This window comes from Camarhynchus parvulus, chromosome 27 (assembly GCF_901933205.1).
Source record: "Camarhynchus parvulus chromosome 27, STF_HiC, whole genome shotgun sequence".
NCBI classification, from domain to species: Eukaryota; Metazoa; Chordata; class Aves; order Passeriformes; family Thraupidae; genus Camarhynchus; species Camarhynchus parvulus.
The window spans coordinates 2,278,555-2,297,214 of NC_044597.1; the positions used below are offsets into that span (position 1 = coordinate 2,278,555).

At 45.8% G+C, this 18,660-nt stretch overlaps 1 protein-coding gene across 1 annotated transcript in view; it reads left to right on the top strand.

Annotated features, from left to right (window-relative positions):
* Positions 1 to 18,660, top strand: part of LOC115913994 (M1-specific T cell receptor alpha chain-like) — a 134,339-nt gene that overhangs the window by 101,793 nt on the left and 13,886 nt on the right. Inside the window, exon 4 of the mRNA XM_030966327.1 lies at positions 23 to 84. Coding sequence (XP_030822187.1) covers positions 23 to 84 — 62 coding nt within the window. The remainder of the gene's footprint in view (positions 1 to 22; positions 85 to 18,660) is intronic.

Genomic DNA, 18,660 nt, shown 5'->3' on the forward strand with positions numbered 1-18,660 from the left:
AAGGGATTGAATGATGTGTAAGTTCAGGAAGCAGCTATGCAAAGTTGCAGTTTGGCAGAGGAACGAGGCTCAGTGTCAAACCAAGTAAGTGCATGATCTGAACAAGAGTGTTTTGAGAAGTACTGGAAAATCAGATGTTTCAAATCAGTAATATGTAATTATCCTGGGAGAGGAAGGGGAATCTTCTTCCATATCTGCTGCTCCTGGGGCTGAAATGAGAATGGGGCTGGAATATTTAGTGGAAACAGAGCAGCAAGAAGAAATCTAGAGTTTTTTTTGCTAAGGTCTGAGAGTTCACAGAGAGCTGTTATGAGAGAAGTCCTTCCAGGACTTTCTACTCACACAAAGGATGCAAGGACAAAATCATGTAAAATCATGTAAATCAGTGTGGAGTGCCAGACTAGTGACAAATCTTTCACCAAACTACAGAGCTGTCTCAATTCTCAAGTTGCTTGATGTTCATGGTATTTCTTGGTAGAAGGAGATACTGCAGACAGTGTAAAAGAATTACTTTCCTCGTGCTTTTCACATTTATCCCTTTTGAAGAGCACCACAAGGTCTCTCCACATATGGAATTACATGAGCAAGAAAGGAGAAGATAGCTCTTCAGAGAACTGCAGTTCTCTGTCCTATAAAAAAAGTTATTTAATGTGTATTAACAGATATAGAAAAGCCTGCAGAAGTTCTGCTAATGTGAAATAATGAGCCAGGTGTCCTTGCCAGATATTGCCTCCAGTCACATCTTCACCTGCAAAACCACTCAGGACTGGAGAGTGCAGAGCTCCTGGGAATGTCTGTCTTGTCAAAGCACAGCTTTCAAAATAAATGGATTTATTGGATAAAGGAATCCATTTATTTCAAAAGAAATGGATAAATAAATCCATTATTTATTATTTATTTATTGGATAAATAAATCCATTATTTCAAAAGAAATGGATAAATAAATCCATTGTTTATTATTTATTGATTGGATAAATGAATCCATTATTTCAAAATAAATGTATAAATAAATCTATTATTTATTATTTATTTATTGGCTAAATGAATCCATTATTTCAAAATAAATGGATTTTCAGCTCTAGGATTTCTTTAGAAATCTTAGTTGATTCCTGGCTTCCTACAATCAGGGCACTTCATCATTTTTGACCTGTAAAAATATTGACACAAAACCTGCAAGGGGGCAGAGAAGAGACACCCCAGCCTTCATTTTTTGGGTTCCCTAACAGGCATTTTGGACATAAAGTTTTACTTTGGTGACAAATAGAGTCTGCTGCCCTGGAAGCTGAAATGTGCAGAGGAGCCTGGGGGTTTTTGTAAGGGAGTTTTTGGCTGTGTGTACTCAGGAAATGCAAACAGACTGACCTTTGGCAGTGGAACCAGGCTGCTGGTAAAGCCCAGTAAGTATCTCCTCACTAAGTACACATTGCATTTCTAGGTTTATTATCAGATCTTCCTTAGGATAAGGAAGGAAAAGCTTTTTTGCAATTCTTTCTTTACAAAAACCATTATTTATTATTTATTTATTGGATAAATAAGTCCATTATTTCAAAAGAAATGGATTTTCAACACTAGGATTTCTGTAGGGAGGGTCTTAATTGATTCCTGGCTATGACAAAGCTTTCCACAATCAGGGCACTTCATCATTTTTGACCTGTAAAAATATTGACACAAAACCTGCAAGGGGGCAGAGAAGAGACACCCCAGCCTTCATTTTTTGGGGATCCTTAACAGGCATTTTGCACATAGAGTTTATTTTGGTGACAAATAGAGTCTGCTGCCCTGGAAGCTGTGCAGAGGAGCCTGGGGGTTTTTGTAAGGGAGTTTTTGGCTGTGTGTACTCAGGAAATGCAGACAGACTGACCTTTGGCAGTGGAACCAGGCTGCTGGTAAAGCCCAGTAAGTATCTCCTCATCAAGGACACACTGCATTTTTAGGGTTTTTTTGTCAGATCTTTCTTAGGTTACAGAGGGAAAAGCTTCTTTACAATTCTTTCTTTACAAAATCCATTCTTTATTATTTAATTATTGGATAAATGAATCCATTATTTCAAAAGAAATGGAATTGCAACTCTAGGATTTCTGTAGGGAGGGATCCCTAAAAGGCATTTTGCGTATAGAGTTTTATTTTGGTGAAAATAGACTCTCCTGCTCTGGAAGCTGAAATGTGCAGAGGAGCTTGGGGGTTTTTGTAAGGGAGTTTTTGGCTGTGTGTACTCAGGAGGTACAAACAGACTGACCTTTGGCAGTGGAACCAGGCTGCTGGTAAAGCCCAGTAAGTATCACCTCACCACGGACACACTGCATTTTTAGGGATTTTATCCAATCTTCCTTAGGATAAGGAGGGAAAAGCTTCTTTACAAAATCCATTATTTATTATTTAATTATTGGATAAATAAATCCATTATTTCAAAAGAAATGGATTTTCAACTCCAGGATTTCAGTAGGGAGGGATCCCTAACAGGCATTTTGCACACAGAGTTTTATTTTGGTGACAATGAAGTCTCCTGCCCTGGAACCTGAAATGTGCAGAGGAACCTGGGGGTTTTTGTAAGGGAGTTTTTGGCTGTGTGTACTCAGGAAATGCAGACAGACTGACCTTTGGAAGTGGAACCAGGCTGCTGGTAAAGCCCAGTAGGTATCACCTCACCATGGACACACTGCATTTTTAGGGTTTTTATCAGATCTTCCTTAGAATACAGAGGGAAAAGCTTCTTTACGATTGAAGGAAAGAGGGCATGGGGGAGGAGAGCACATTCTGAACAATTAGTTTTTAACTCTGCCAGGTTGCTGTGAGTGGAGCAGCTCTGAAACTACTGCTGTGCTGAAAATCAGTGAATGTGTTTGTGTTGTGGAGCACCTCAGCTGGAGGAACCTATTGGGGAATGTGTTTGAGATTATCATTCATGAATAGCCTTTGTTTACTGAGAAAATTAGACAGAGTTGCTTTCTCAGACGTGGGTTTGCATGCCTTACTGGATTTATTGTCAACATGGAAAATTAGGACCTTACATTGGTTTTCTCTGGAAGCTTCTGTTTCACTTTTCTTTGCTTCTTTCCCTTACTGGATTTATTATCAAGTGAACAAACAGGAAAAAATTGGGACCTTAGATTGGTTTTCTCTGGAAGTTTCTGTTTAGTTTTCCCTTGCTTCTTTCCTTTACTGGATTTATTATCAACTAAACAAACAGGGAAAATTAGAACCTTAGATTGGTTTTCTCTGGAAGTTTCTGTTTAATTTTTTCTGGGTTTTTTTTTCTGCTTAATTTTTCTTTGCTTCTTTCCCTAATGGGTCTGGTGCCTTGCTTAGCTTCTGGTTGATCTGCCTGACTCCTTCTTTAGACCATGAGAAGTTTTAGAAACAGCTCTGTTAGTTCGTTTAAAGTGGTGGAAATTTTATCCCCTTCTGAAATGTCAGACAGTGTGTTCTGGTTGTTAAAGGCTGAGGCTTTTCTGCTTTGCCATTTTTGTATAAAGGTTGATTATTGTGGGATAACTGAGTCTTCCTGGAAACTCACCTTTGGGAGAGGCACAAAACTAATTCTGAAATCAGGTACATCTAAAAACAAATTGTTGTTTTACATTATAAGGGCAAGGCTGAGATTCTCCTTTCTCCTAAACATTACAAAAATTGTCCAAGAGCTTCAACTACATTAAGCTAATAGGGTTTGGATTTCTCCTGCATTCAGAATTGTTTCTGTCTGCAGAGATCAGAGGGATGCAGCTGGCAAAACACCCTAATTTAGATTTGAATGGATGTGGCAAAGGTGGAATCTGTTTTCCCCTTGGTCTCTTTTGGAAAACACACATATTTGTGGGGACCCAAAGCTGTGTGTGGTTTTTGTTAGTGAGTGTGTCACTGTGTGAATTCAGCATCTGGCTGGAAAGTGACCTTTGGCAGTGGGACACAACTGGTAGTGAAACCAGGTAGGTGGAAAACCTGAGGGGAGTTCTGGATAGGAAAGCCTAATTCCTCTTTCCAGGAAAGCATTGAAACAGCCATTTTAAATGGGATTAACATTCCATTGTTCTTTCCTTCTGAGAGCAGCTGAAGGTCAGAGCTTGACCTTGCACCAGAGGGAAAAAAATCATTATGAAGCTAAAAATCTGCTGGATTTTTCTATGCCATAGGTGTCACTGAGAGCTGTGACATTTTTGAGTCATTTTCTTCCCTACTGCCTGTTCCCAGAAACCTCCCAGACCTGCAGACCTCTCCCTGTTCTTTTATTTCCATTTTCCAGAACTCAGGCAAGGTCCTCATTAATCCCCAGAGGCTGCAGTTCCTTCTCTGCTGGGAAAACTGTCTTAGCCTTTGTTCTGTGTCTCCTACTTCTGGCTACAGAGAGGTTTCCATCCAGGTTTGCACACCTAGACAAAAACAAAAATATAACAAACAAACAAAAAATTTTTAAAAAGTAGCTGGGCTGTAATAGGGAAAATTTTTGTTGGAGAAATGAAAAAAATGTGTTTTGTGCAGGAAGGTCCAGAAGGAGACATTTGTTTTTAATGCTGATCTAATGCTGAAAGGGGAATTTTGCTGTGGGGTTTCTTAGCATGAATAAAGGAGAAAACTTTCAGGCAGTGCCATCTCTGTCCAAACTGAATGAGACCATAAACTAGGAGAAATCTTTACAGGAAATGTAGTTAAAATTGCCTAGAGTTTTGTTGGATAGACAAAGTTTAAAAAAAAATGTCAAGTTGGACCTAATTAGGTCCTGGAGGAAAAAAGGGTTTTTGTTTTGAAGGCAAACACTGTGTGAATAACTATGGAAACAAAATCACCTTTGAACGTGGAGTGCAGCTAAGGGTAAAACCAAGTAAGGTTTAAACCAGTTTTTGCTCAATATTGTAGATAGAAAAAAGATGCAAAAAGTCATACTAGTGATATTAGCTTATCATTGTTGTGGCTAGAAATGAAGGGATGGGACCATTGTTAAGTTAAGAATGATTTATTGCTTAGAGAAACATTTATCTTAGAGGCTGTGAGATTTTAGAGGAGCAAGTATTTGGCTGTAGTTCAAGAGCAGTCACAAGTTTCTTTATTACAAGGTAATATAGAACTTTCTAAACTCAAACACAGCTGCCACAGAATTTATTTTACTTTTCTAACCTATTACTTTTACTTGCTTTTGTTGTACTGCAGATGCTTTTATTTAATGGGCCTCTAACTCACGTGCACACATTGGCTTCTATTCTAACTTCTAAACTCTGAGTTTACTTTATACAATTACATTACAGTACTGTAGACTCTTCACTATCTTACTCAATACAGTGTCTCATTTAAGGCATATTCTCACCTACAACTATAAAAATACAAATTTATTATTTTTCTGCTTAATATCCGTATATTGTATTTCTACATCAATCTAAGCTTCTTCTAAGGCTGCAGATCAAATCCTTCAGTGTGTGTGGAAGTTTCTGTTTTTCTTCTTCCCACATGAGCTGAAGACAAGTCTGGTAGAGAATGTCCTCAATTACCCTGTCAGTGATCTGTCCTTCCTTTCAGATACCCACTGTGGGCTCCTGGCCACATTTTGTGCCATGGCCATGCCAGCAGGGGTTGCTTTTCTCTCTCAGCTTCTGGATGAGCTGAAAACTGCTGTGTGAGCTGTGGCACAAGCTCACATTGGCAGGGGGACACAGCTTCCAGTTTCAGCTGAAAAATGCACCAATTTCTTGTTAATTCCTTCCATGTGGGTCAAAACCACCCCATGCCCAGTGAGATTTTCAGGATACCCTTCCTGGGCTGGAGGTTCTTCAGTTATGGGGTTACATGTTCTCTTCTCTTCTCTTCTCTTCTCTTCTCTTCTCTTCTCTTCTCTTCTCTTCTCTTCTCTTCTCTTCTCTTCTCTTCTCTTCTCTTCTCTTCTCTTCTCTTCTCTTCTCTTCTCTTCTCTTCTCTTCTCTTCTCTTCTCTTCTCTTCTTCTTCTCTTCTCTTCCTCTTCTCTTCCTCTTCTCTTCCTCTTCTTTGTCTTTTTCTCCTTTAGATTTCCAAGCAGGATTTGCATCCACAAATCCAAGAGTGCTGGCACCCAGCCCTATCTGCTGGGTGCCCAGTGCTGCCAGGAGCTGGGGAAGGTTTTTGTTAGGGCAGGAAATGCTGTGTGAGCTCAGGATCAGCAGGTTATGCCCCTACCTTTGGCTCAGGAACCAGACTCACTGTCAGGCCACGTAAGTCCAGCACTGCTGCTCTGCTTTCTGTGCTTTCTGCTGGGTTTGAGCTCATTCCCTGAGGGGCTGAGAGCAGCAGCCTGGCTGGGCTTTGGCCATCTCTGGGTGTCCCTGGCCAGGGGTGAGGGGTGACATTGCTTTCAGGGACTGTCCAAACCCAGGCTCCTTGCTCTGCCTGTGACTTTGGGATGCACACAGTGGCCACTGCAGCTCAGGGAGGCAGAGGGCAGGGCTGGGCAGAGCCTGGGGCAGAGCTGCTGCTCTCAGGAAGCTCCTGGGGCTTTTTGTTAGGGCAGGAAATGCTGTGTGACAACAACTACAAGCTGACCTTTGGCTCGGGGACCAGACTCTCCATCCAGCCCAGTGAGTGCTCAGCTGCCTAAACAAAGCAACACACTCCATTTTCTGAAGGCTTCAAAATGTTTTTATTATGGCCTCTGTGCTTCTTATACATTCTTACAAAACTCATAAGTTTGCACTTTACTCATTGATCATGAGAGACAAACAAATTTGCTCATTGGAATAGGCAGTTGCAGGTTTCTCTTATTTATCCTTCTTTCTTTCTTGGTTTCTCTGTCAATGACCTTGGTAGGAAATTCTTTCAGGGGTAAACATGGATCCTCTTCTCAAACTCCTCTCTGGCTCTCAGAAGTCACTGTGAAGCCTCTTCCCCATTCCCACTCCTCTGCACTTTCACATCATGCAGAGCAGTCAGGGCTGTGGGACAGAGACAGGGAGGATTTGTGTTTGCCCAGCTCTGGCAGGGCTGGGCAGAGCCTGGGGCAGAGCTGCTGCTCTCAGGAGGCTCCTGGGGCTTTTTGTTAGGGCAGGAAATGCTGTGTGAATTCAGGCTATGGCTCCAAGCCGACCTTTGGCTCAGGGAGCAGACTCTCCATCCAGCCCAGTGAGTGCTCAGCTTTCTGTGTGTCCTCTGTCCAAAGCCCTGCAGTGTCCCCTGCAGAGTGTTCCACACATCCCTGCTGTGTCTGAGGCTCCTTGGTTAGGGGAGGGAGATTTCAGCTGCCATTGCATTGACTGCAGGTGCTGCAGGGCAGTCATGAGATGGGAACCTGCAGGAGATCCCCAGTCTAGTTTTGGGGAAGGTTTTTGTTAGGGCAGGAAATGCTGTGTGATTTTGGATCTGGCAACACCAAGCTGAGCTTTGGCTTGGGAACCAGACTCTCCATCCAGCCCAGTGAGTGCTCAGCTGCCTAAACAAAGCAAAATATTCCATTTTCTGAAGGCTTCAAACTGTTTTTATTATAGTCTGCATGCTTTTTATACATTTTTACAAAGTTTTTAAATTTACCTTTTGCTCATTGGTCATCAGAGACAAAGTGCTCATTGGAATAGGCACTTGCAGGTTTCTCTTATTTATCCTTCTTTCTTTCTTGGTTTCTCTGTCAATGACCTTGGTAGGAAATTCTTTCAGGGGTAAACATGGATCCTCTTCTCAAACTCCTCTCTGGCTCTCAGAAGTCACTGTGAAGCCTCTTCCCCATCCCTGCTCCTCTGCACTTTCAGACCATGCAGAGCGGTCAGGGCTGTGGGACAGAGACAGGGAGGATTTGTGTTTGCCCAGCTCTGGCAGGGCTGGGCAGAGCCTGGGGCAGAGCTGCTGCTCTCAGGAGGCTCCTGGGGCTTTTTGTTAGGGCAGGAAATGCTGTGTGAATTCAGGCTATGGCTCCAAGCCGACCTTTGGCTCAGGGACCAGACTCTCCATCCAGCCCAGTGAGTGCTCAGCTTTCTGTGTGTCCTTTGTCCCAAACCCTTCCCTGTCCCTGGGGCACCCTGTGGCCTCTGGGGCTGTGTGGATGCCAGAGCAGATTGGCAGGAGAGCAGAGAGGCTCCTTCGTTCATTGCTGCTGCTGGGAACCTTCAGCAGAGGCTCTGAGATGCTGGAAATGCACAGAAACTGCCCTTGCACAGGGAGCTGCACTTGGAACAAGGGTTCAGGAGGGGATTTTCCCTTCTTCTGTGTTCCAGCAGAGCCTCTGAGCCTGTTCAGTCTGACAGCTGTGCCAGGGCTTTGTCCAAAGGCATTTGGGGGCTGACAGGGACATTTTGTGATTTAGTGTGTCCAAAATGATGCTGTGCAGAGAAATCCCCCCTTTCCCTGTGGAAAGGGAGCTGTGCTCTCAGTGGGATCACAGAGACAGCCTGTGGCTGGGGAAACTGGGGTGAAATCTTAAATGTAGTTTCTCTGTGTGTTGGAAAATGTCCTGGATAATTCATGCTTTGAATCTTTGCAAAGGATTGCACAAACCCAGAGGAAAAACAATTTACTTTCTATGCTTTAAAACCTGGGGAATTGAACTTTCTTTTTTTTAGGCTTTGTTTTTTATATAATTTTTCCATGATTTTATGTAATTATTCTATGAGAGGAATGCTGTGCTGTAATGACTGCTCTAGACAGGCTTGAAATTCCGCCTGGCTTCTCTTTCCTTCCCCTGGAAATCCCAGCCTGCAGAGCAGCTGATGCAGAAGGAAAAGCTGGATTAGGCCCTGAAACAGCCACAGCCCCATCTTTCCATGCAGCAAGTGCTGCATTTTTGGCTCTGTTCTCAGGGACTGGGGCACTCAGTGTTTGTGGGTTTGGCTGCTGGACTCCAGGGTGGTTTTTGTTGGCTCCTTTCTCGCTGTGTGAGTGATGCCTACAAAGTCACCTTTGGAAAAGGGACAAAGCTGCTTGTGAGACCAAGTAAGGAACAGGTTTGTCTGGATTTCCCTCATTTATGGTGGGTTTAGGGTTTGAGCAGCAGAAGGGCTGACAGGGATAATTTGTGTTTTAGGTGAGACAGAGACATTTTTTACTTTATAGTCCCAATTGTGAGACTATAATATAGATAAGAGCTAATAAACATCTATGGCCAATCAAGAAATGCCATCTCACACATTTAATTCAGGTGAGACAGGGACATTTCTGTGATTTAGGTTAGACAGGGACATTTTGTGGTTGAGGTGAGATGGGGACATTTTGTGCTCTGGCTGAGCCTGGAGTGTGGGGCAGGATGGCCCAGCTCAGCAATTGCTGCTTTCCCTTCCTTTCACTGCTTCATTCACCTCGGCTGGGAGAGCCAAAATGTCCCAGGCAGGCTGGGCAGAGCCTGGGGCAGAGCTGCTGCTCTCAGGAGGCTCCTGGGGCTTTTTGTTAGGGCAGGAAATGCTGTGTGAATTCAGGCTACACCAAGCCGACCTTTGGCTCAGGGAGCAGACTCTCCATCCAGCCCAGTGAGTGCTCAGCTTTCTGTGTGTCCTCTGTCCAAAGCCCTGCAGTGTCCCCTGCAGAGTGTTCCACACATCCCTGCTGTGTCTGAGGCTCCTTGGTTAGGGGAGGGAGATTTCAGCTGCCATTGCATTGACTGCAGGTGCTGCAGGGCAGTCATGAGATGGGAACCTGCAGGAGATCCCCAGGGCCTTGCATCTAGTTTTTTGGGGACCCCAAGGCCCCAGCGGTTTTTGTTAGGGCAGGAAATGCTGTGTGATTTTGGATCTGGCAACATCAAGCTGACCTTTGGCTCAGGGACCAGACTCTCCATCCAGCCCAGTGAGTGCTCAGCTGCCTAAACAAAGCAAAATATTCCATTTTCTGAAGGCTTCAAACTGTTTTTATTATAGTCTGCATGCTTTTTATACATTCTTACAAAGTTTTTAAATTTACCTTTTGCTCATTGGTCATCAGAGACAAACAAAGTTGCTCATTGGAATAGGCAGTTGCAGGTTTCTCTTATTTATCCTTCTTTCTTTCTTGGTTTCTATGTCAGTGACCTTGGTAGGAAATTCTTTCAGAGCTAAACATGGATCCTCTTCTCAAACTCCTCTCTGGCTCTCAGAAGTCACTGTGAAACCTCTTCCCCATCCCTGCTCCTCTGCACTTTCAGATCATGCAGAGCAGTCAGGGCTGTGGGACAGAGACAGGGAGGATTTGTGTTTGCCCAGCTCTGGCAGGGCTGGGCAGAGCCTGGGGCAGAGCTGCTGCTCTCAGGAGGCTCCTGGGGCTTTTTGTTAGGGCAGGAAATGCTGTGTGAATTCAGGCTACACCAAGCCGACCTTTGGCTCAGGGACCAGACTCTCCATCCAGCCCAGTGAGTGCTCAGCTTTCTGTGTGTCCTTTGTCCCAAACCCTTCCCTGTCCCTGGGGCACCCTGTGGCCTCTGGGGCTGTGTGGATGCCAGAGCAGATTGGCAGGAGAGCAGAGAGGCTCCTTCATTCATTGCTGCTGCTGGGAACCTTCAGCAGAGGCTCTGAGATGCTGGAAATGCACAGAAACTGCCCTTGCACAGGGAGCTGCACTTGGAACAAGGGTTCAGGAGGGGATTTTCCCTTCTTCTGTGTTCCAGCAGAGCCTCTGAGCCTGTTCAGTCTGACAGCTGTGCCAGGGCTTTGTCCAAAGGCATTTGGGGGCTGACAGGGACATTTTGTGATTTAGTGTGTCCAAAATGATGCTGTGCAGAGAAATCCCCCCTTTCCCTGTGGAAAGGGAGCTGTGCTCTCAGTGGGATCACAGAGACAGCCTGTGGCTGGGGAAACTGGGGTGAAATCTTAAATGTAGTTTCTCTGTGTGTTGGAAAATGTCCTGGATAATTCATGCTTTGAATCTTTGCAAAGGATTGCACAAACCCAGAGGAAAAACAATTTACTTTCTATGCTTTAAAACCTGGGGAATTGAACTTTCTTTTCTTTAGGCTTTGTTTTTTATATAATTTTTCCATGATTTTATGTAATTATTCTATGAGAGGAATGCTGTGTTGTAATGACTGCTCTAGACAGGCTTGAAATTCTGCCTGGCTTCTCTTTCCTTCCCCTGGAAATCCCAGCCTGCAGAGCAGCTGATGCAGAAGGAAAAGCTGGATTAGGCCCTGAAACAGCCACAGCCCCATCTTTCCATGCAGCAAGTGCTGCATTTTTGGCTCTGTTCTCAGGGACTGGGGCACTCAGTGTTTGTGGGTTTGGCTGCTGGACTCCAGGGTGGTTTTTGTTGGCTCCTTTCTCGCTGTGTGAGTGATGCCTACAAAGTCACCTTTGGAAAAGGGACAAAGCTGCTTGTGAGACCAAGTAAGGAACAGGTTTGTCTGGATTTCCCTCATTTATGGTGGGTTTAGGGTTTGAGCAGCAGAAGGGCTGACAGGGATAATTTGTGTTTTAGGTGAGACAGAGACATTTTTTACTTTATAGTCCCAATTGTGAGACTATAATATAGATAAGAGCTAATAAACATCTAAGGCCAAACAAGAAATACCATCTCACACATTTATACCAGGTGAGCCAGGGACCTTGTGTGATTTAAGTGAGACAGGGACATTTTGTGATTGAGGTGAGACGGGGACATTTTGTGCTCTGGCTGAGCCTGGAGTGTGGGGCAGGATGGCCCAGCTCAGCAATTGCTGCTTTCCCTTCCTTTCACTGCTTCGTTCACCTCTGCTGGGAGAGCCAAATGTTCCCCTCCTCTGGCTCTTTGCTGTCTGCTGGGGGCTGTGGGGTTTGCTAAAGCTGGACCTGGCTGTGGCGTTTGCGGGACCAGGGCTGGGCAGGCTCAGCTTTGGGCACTCAGTAGGGCCAGCTAAAATATCTTGAGGGCTGAAACACAGGGGAGGGAGGCAGAGAGACCTGTGTGGTGATGTTTGTGGGTTTCTAGGATGAGAGAAGAGATGAGAATCTTGGCATTATGTTTCAGAAGGTTGATTTATTCTTTTAAGATATATATTATATTAAAAGCAAATTATATACTAAAACTACACTAAAGAAAGAGAAAGGATTTCATCAGAAGGCTAGAAAAGAATGATAAAATCTTGTGACTGCTCACAGCCTCGACACATTCAAAAATCTTTCTGTTAAGCATACATATCTGTTGGACTTTCTTGTGAAACTCTCATCCTTCCCAACAGTCATCTCTGTGCATCTTCTGTGTGGGGACAAAGATACTGCCAGAGTCATCCCTGCCAGGGCTGAAGGGCATGGCCAGCTGGGGCTGTGCCAGAGAAATGCCCAGGCAGCAGAGCCCAGCTTTGCAGGGAAGCAGGCCAGGAGGAGACTGACAGGGTTTTTGTTGAGAAGGCAAACACTGTGTGGGACTGGTTATGGCAACAAGATCAGCTTTGGAGGAGGAACTCAGCTGAGAGTCAATCCCAGTAAGTTTGAAAGCTTATTCCTGCTTCACCCTGGGGAAGTTCTGCAGTCCCCAGCCAGTGAGAGGGAAGTTGAGGGAGATGGATTCAATCCCTGGGGAATTTTGCTGTTTTCTTTGGCTACAGCAGGGCCATGAATTTCCTCCTCCACTCTCCCCTGGCAGCCCCTGCTCTCTCCTTCACCCCAGCAGAGCTCCTGAGACCTCTTGCTCAGGGATGGACAATTCCTGCCATGGCCCTGCAGGGCTCTGGGATCAGGCTGGGATACTGAAGGCTCTGTCTGGCCCAGCTCAGGAGCTGCTCCTTGGCTCCACAGAGGAAAGGATGAACGGGCAATGCTCCTGTTGGCAGCACAATTCCTGCTGTGGGCGGCGTTCCCCAGACCCTTCCTGCCAAGGCTGAGGGACCCTTGGCTCCCAGAGCTGCTGGTGCTTGGCAGGAGCTGCTCTGCTGCAAGCTCCTGGAGCAGGAAGAGGCTCTGCTGCCTCTCTGGTGGTTTTTGTTGGGCTCTGAAGGACTGTGTGAGCTCAGGGAGCTACAAACTGACCCTGGGGCCGGGGACACGCCTGCTTGTGCAGTCCAGTGAGTACAAGAGCTGCCCAGTGGGGCAATTCCTGAGCCCTGCTGTCCCTGTCCTCCCTTCCCACCTCCCTCAGCCCTTCCCAGCCATGCCCGGACAGGAACAGAATCTGCTGCTTTGGCCCTTCTTGCCCAGCCTGCTCTCCTCCTCCTCAGCAGCTGGCTTTGGGCTGCCCGCAGTGTGCCCAGCTCCTGGGGCACCCAGGGGGCTCAGAGCCACCTTGGAAACCCCCCACACCTAAAGTGGGGTGCCCAGGAGTTCTCTGCGCAGGAGCAGGTGCCCCTGGTTCTGGGAAAGCCTTGCCATGGCTGGCACTTGTCTCTCATGGCTGCCCAAAATTCAGAAAGGCAAAGGGAGCTGCTGCTTTTCAGGCAGGAGCTGGGAACAGATGTTGCCTTGTGCAGGGAATGGAGCCTGGTGTGCCAGGAAGCTTTGCTGGTGCCTGGAATTGCAGGTGCTTTGTGCTTGAGATCAGGTGCGGGGCTGGCAGAGGAGTTTTTGCAAGGAAAAGTCTCAGCGTGTAAATGTGGCAGCCAGAGTCATTTTTGGCAAGGGGACAGTGCTTTCAGTGCTACCAGGTGAGCAAGCCCTTGGCCTGGGAGCTGGAATTGCTTCATTTCTCTCTTGTTCTTGGTTGTTTGGAGGGGCACAGCTTTGGGAAGCACAATGTTGGCAGCCCTGCCATGGCCCAGGTGTCCCCTGGATTTGGGTTTCCCACATGGGCCAAAATTGGGATGAGCCAGACTTGTCTGCCTTTTTTCCCTTGTCATTGTCTGTCTTGTAGAAAGGGCAAAAAAAAATTCCATATGACATAGATAATAATTGTAATATTTCCTGGTTTATAAGCAGCAGAGGAATGTATCTTTCAAAGTCACAGAATGGTAGAAATTAGAAATGGAAAAGGGCATCCAGTCAGTTTTGCTCACCACATAAAATCGAGCCATACAAAGCATCTTCCAGGCCTTTATCTGATTTAATGTTAGTACTTGATGTAATGTGGCTTTTATCACTTGCCATTGGAAACTATCTTTAGTGGTTTGTGGATGAGGAAGATTTTCCTTGCAGTGTTTGAACACCTCTGGCACTGCCAAGGTGCCTCCTGGAGCTGGGATCTGGGCTGCTGGCAAGGAGCCCTGTGCCAGAGACCCTGCCCCAGGCTGGCTCCAGGGGGTTCTTCCCTTCCCTCTGTCATTGCAGGGCAAGCAGCCTTTGGGGCAGGGATCCCAAACTGCCCCCTGGTAACTGAGGGGGAACTTCTGCCCATCTCTGCCAGGTTTGGTGACCCCAGTCCAGTGCAGCTCTCCCCAGGGATTGAGCAGGGAAATGGGGTTTGGGCAAAGAGAGGCCAGAGGAGATCTCTGGAAATCTGCTCAGAGCCCCTGGCAGGGGGCAGCCCCAGGGCTGAGGGGATCCCAGGCCATTTTGTAATGAGCTGTCACACTGTGTGACCTCTGCAAACTGGGGAAAACTGATCTGGGGGAGTGGAACCAGACTTCTCATTGCCCCAGGTGAGTTGTCTCCCCTCTGAGCCAAGCTGGACCCAACAATGTTGACATTGACACAGACAGTGCTGAGCTGCACCAAGAGCAGTGCAGTGGATTTGTGGAGAAATTTGGGCTGGTTTTAGTGTTCTGAGAGAAAGAAGTGGGAGACTTTGTGCTTAACCAGTGTGTTCTGGAAATGTGTCAGTGCTAGGGAAAAGAATTGTTGGAAAAGCGACGACAAGTAAGTGAAATGGAAGAGCAGGGATGTGTGAGACTAAATAAGATTTCTGAGATTTGGGACACTGATTCCAGTGGAAAACTTCAGCCCACTTAAAAACAGGGGTGATGTTTGCAAAGGAGGAGCAAAATGCAGTTCAGGCTGTTGCAGCAGCTCCAGCAGTGATCTCTGGGTTACTGCTGGAGCTGCAGAACTGGAGCCACAACCCAGAGAGAGAAATGGGAATGACACAAGCTGTGGATGTTTCCTGTTAGTTGTGGGGTTCGGGAGGAGGTGTTTGGATAGTCCTTACTAAATTTCATGTTTTAGGGGTGAACATGGCACTGCTGGGGTATGGGTTGGACTTCATGGTCTTGGAGGGCTTTTCCAACCTTGTGGTGGTGCTCACAGGGGTCCCAGGATGAGGGAAGGGATGAGAATCTTGACTCCATGTTTCAGAAGGCTGATTTATTATTTTATGATAGATATTATATTAAAATAAAATTATATACTAAAACTATACTAAAAGAATAGAAGAAAGGATTTCATCAGAAGGCTTGAAAGGAATAGAATTGAATGATAATTAAATCTTGTGACTGACCAGAGAATCTGAGACAGCTGGACTGTGATTGGCCATTAATTAAAAACAACCACATGAGACCAATCACAGATGCACCTGTTGCATTCCACAGCAGCAGATAATTATTGCTTACATTTCCTTTCTGAGGCATCTCAGCTTCTCAGGAGAAAAGATCCTAGCAAAGGATTTTTCAGAAAATATGTCTGTGACACAACCTGAACAATTTTGCTTGAGATCAGGTGCGGGGCTGGCAGAGGAGTTTTTGCAAGGAAATGTGTCAGGGTGTAAATGTGGCAGCCGGAGTCATTTTTGGCAAGGGGACAGTGCTTTCAGTCCTGCCAGGTGAGCAAGCCCTTGGCCTGGGAGCTGGAATTGCTTCATTTCTCTCTTGTTCTTGGTTGTTTGGGAAGCACAATGTTGGCAGCCCTGCCATGGATTTGGGTTTCCCACATGGGCCAAAATTGGTATTGGGAGGATGTGTTTGGACACTCCTTGCTAAATTTCATGGTTTAGGGGTGAACATGGCACTGCTGGGGTATGGGTTGGACTTCATGGTCTTGGAGGGCTTTTCCAACCTGAACAATTCCATGTTGCTAAGATTCCAAGTGTGAATCATTACAACATGAAGTGCAGCCTGCAAAGGAGGGCAGACATTGCAAGAAGAGAGAGCAGCCTGGTGGGACTCAGCAGCAGCAGTCAGGAGGCTCCAAACAGAGCCTGAGATGTTGTGTGTGCACACAGGGATGGACACAGGTGCTGCTGCTGCCTGGAGAGAGAGGACAGAGCACAGAGATGATGAATTGAGCAGGCAGAGGAATGGGGCTGAAGGAAGGGCTGATTTATGCTGAGGTGATAGAGGTTCAGCAGTAATGGTGAACATTACTGGATCACCAACCAGTAATGTTGGTGAGCATGTGTGGAGCTGCTGGAGGGTAGAAGGGCCCTGCAGAGGGATCTGGACAGGCTGGATAGAGGAGCTGAGTCCAACAAGGTGATGTTATGGTTACAATGCATTATTTACTTTTCTTTGCGGAGCATCTTCATACAGTAGTGCCAGGGTTTAGTCCATGAGGAGGTGTTAGGTCACAGGTTGGACTTGATGATCTCAAAGGTCTTTTCCAACCATATTTATTCTGTCATTCTGTGAGCTGCTTGCAACAAAACCTTGCCATGTTCTCCAGCCTTCACCCAGCACACAGGCACCCCAGGGCACCATTTTGCAAAGGGCTGTGTCACAGTGTAATTCTGGGAATTATGGCAAGCCTACCTTTGGGGCTGGAACCAAACTGGTGGTTTCTCCAGGTATGTCTGAATTCAGGAAGAATCCAGGTAGAATTCGGGTAGAAGTTTTTCTTTCAGATCACAAATTATTTTTGTGCCGCCCCACAATATTTTGGCAACAGGACAGTGAATTTTCACTTGGTATTAAGTGATTTCCATGGCTGCAAGGATATTCTCCCCTCTCTGTTCCTGAGAATGAACATGGCAGAGGTTTTACATGTGCAAGAGGATTTGTCTTGGGAATTCAACAGGATTTGGGCTCCTACATCAATCTCCTTAAGCAGAGGAGAAGTGAAATGGTGAGAGCCAGCACGGACCAGCAAAATGCAGAGGGGTGAAGCTGCTTTCAGAGGGTGGTGTCACCATCCCTGGAGGGTTTAACAAAGCCTGGATGGGCGCTCGTGCCAGGTTTTAGTTCATGAGGAGGTGTTGGCTCACAGGTTGGACTTGATGATCTCAAAGGTCTTTTCCAACCTAATTTGTTCTGTCATTCTGTGAGCTGTTCCCAACAAAACCTTGCCATGTTCTCCAGCCTTCACCCAGCACACAGCCACCCCAGGGCAGCGTTTTGCAAAGGGCTGTGTCACAGTGTAATTCTGGGAATTATGGCAAGCCTATCTTTGGAGCTGGAACCAAACTGGTGGTTTCTCCAGGTATGTCTGAATCCAGGTAGAATTTGGGTATAATTCACATAGAATTCACGTAGAATTCACGTAGAATTAACGTAGAATTCATGTAGAATTCAGGTAGAATTCAGGTAGAAGTTCTTTTTTCAGCTCACAAATTATTTTGCCTATTTTGCCGTCCCACAATGTTTTAGCAACAGGACAATGAATTTTCACTTGGTATTAAGTGATTTCCATGGCTGCCAGGATATTCTCCCCTCTCTGTTCCTGAGAACGAACATGGCAGAGGTTTTACATGTGCAAGAGGATTTGTCTTGGGAATTCAACAGGATTTGGGCTCCTACATGAATCTCCTTAAGCAGAGGAGAAGTGAAATGGTGAGAGCCAGCACAGACCAGCAAAATGCAGAGGGGTGAAGCTGCTTTCAGAGGGTGGTGTCACCATCCCTGGAGGGTTTAACAAAGCCTGGACGGGCACTCAGTGCCAGGGTTTAGTTCATGAGGAGATGTTGGCTCACAGGTTGGACTTGATGATCTCAAAGGTCTTTTCCAACCTTATTTGTTCTGTCATTCTGTGAGCTGTTCCCAACAAAACCTTGCCATGTTCTCCAGCCTTCACCCAGCACACAGGCACCCCAGGGCACAATTTTGCAAAGGGCTGTGTCACAGTGTAATTCTGGGAATTATGGCAAGCCTATCTTTGGGGCTGGAACCAAACTCGTGGTTTCTCCAGGTATGTCTGAATCCAGGTAGAATTTGGGTATAATTCACATAGAATTCACGTAGAATTCACGTAGAATTCACGTAGAATTAATGTAGAATTCATGTAGAATTCATGTAGAATTCAGGTAGAAGTTCTTTTTTCAGCTGACAAATTATTTTGCCTATTTCACCACCCCACAATATTTTAGCAACAGGAAAATGAATTTTCACTTGGTATTAAGTGATTTCCATGGCTGCCAGGATATTCTCCCCTCTCTGTTCCTGAGAATGAACATGGCAGAGGTTTTACCTGTGCAAGAGGATTTGTCTTGGGAATTCAACAGGATTTGGGTTCCTACATCAATCTCCTCAAGCAAAGGAGAAGTGAAATGGTGAGAGCCAGCACAGACCAGCAAAATGCAGAGGGGTGAAGCTGCTTTCAGAGGGTGGTGTCACCATCCCTGGAGGGTTTAACAAAGCCTGGATGGGGGGTTTAGTTCATGAGGAGGTGTTGGGTCACAGGTTGGACTTGATGATCTCAAAGGTCTTTTCCAACCAAATTTGTTCTGTCATTCAGTGAGCTGTTCCCAACAAAACCTTGCCATGTTCTCCAGCCTTCACCCAGCACACAGCCACCCCAGGGCACCATTTTGCAAAGGGCTGTGTCACAGTGTAATTCTGGGAATTATGGCAAGCCTACCTTTGGGGCTGGAACCAAACTGGTGGTTTCTCCAGGTATGTCTGAATCCAGGTAGAAATTCAGGTAGACTTCAGGTAGAAGTTCTTCTTTCAGATCACAAATTATTTTGCCTATTTCACCGCCCCACAATATTTTGGCAACAGGACAATGAATTTTCACTTGGTATTAAGTGATTTCCATGGCTGCCAGGATATTCTC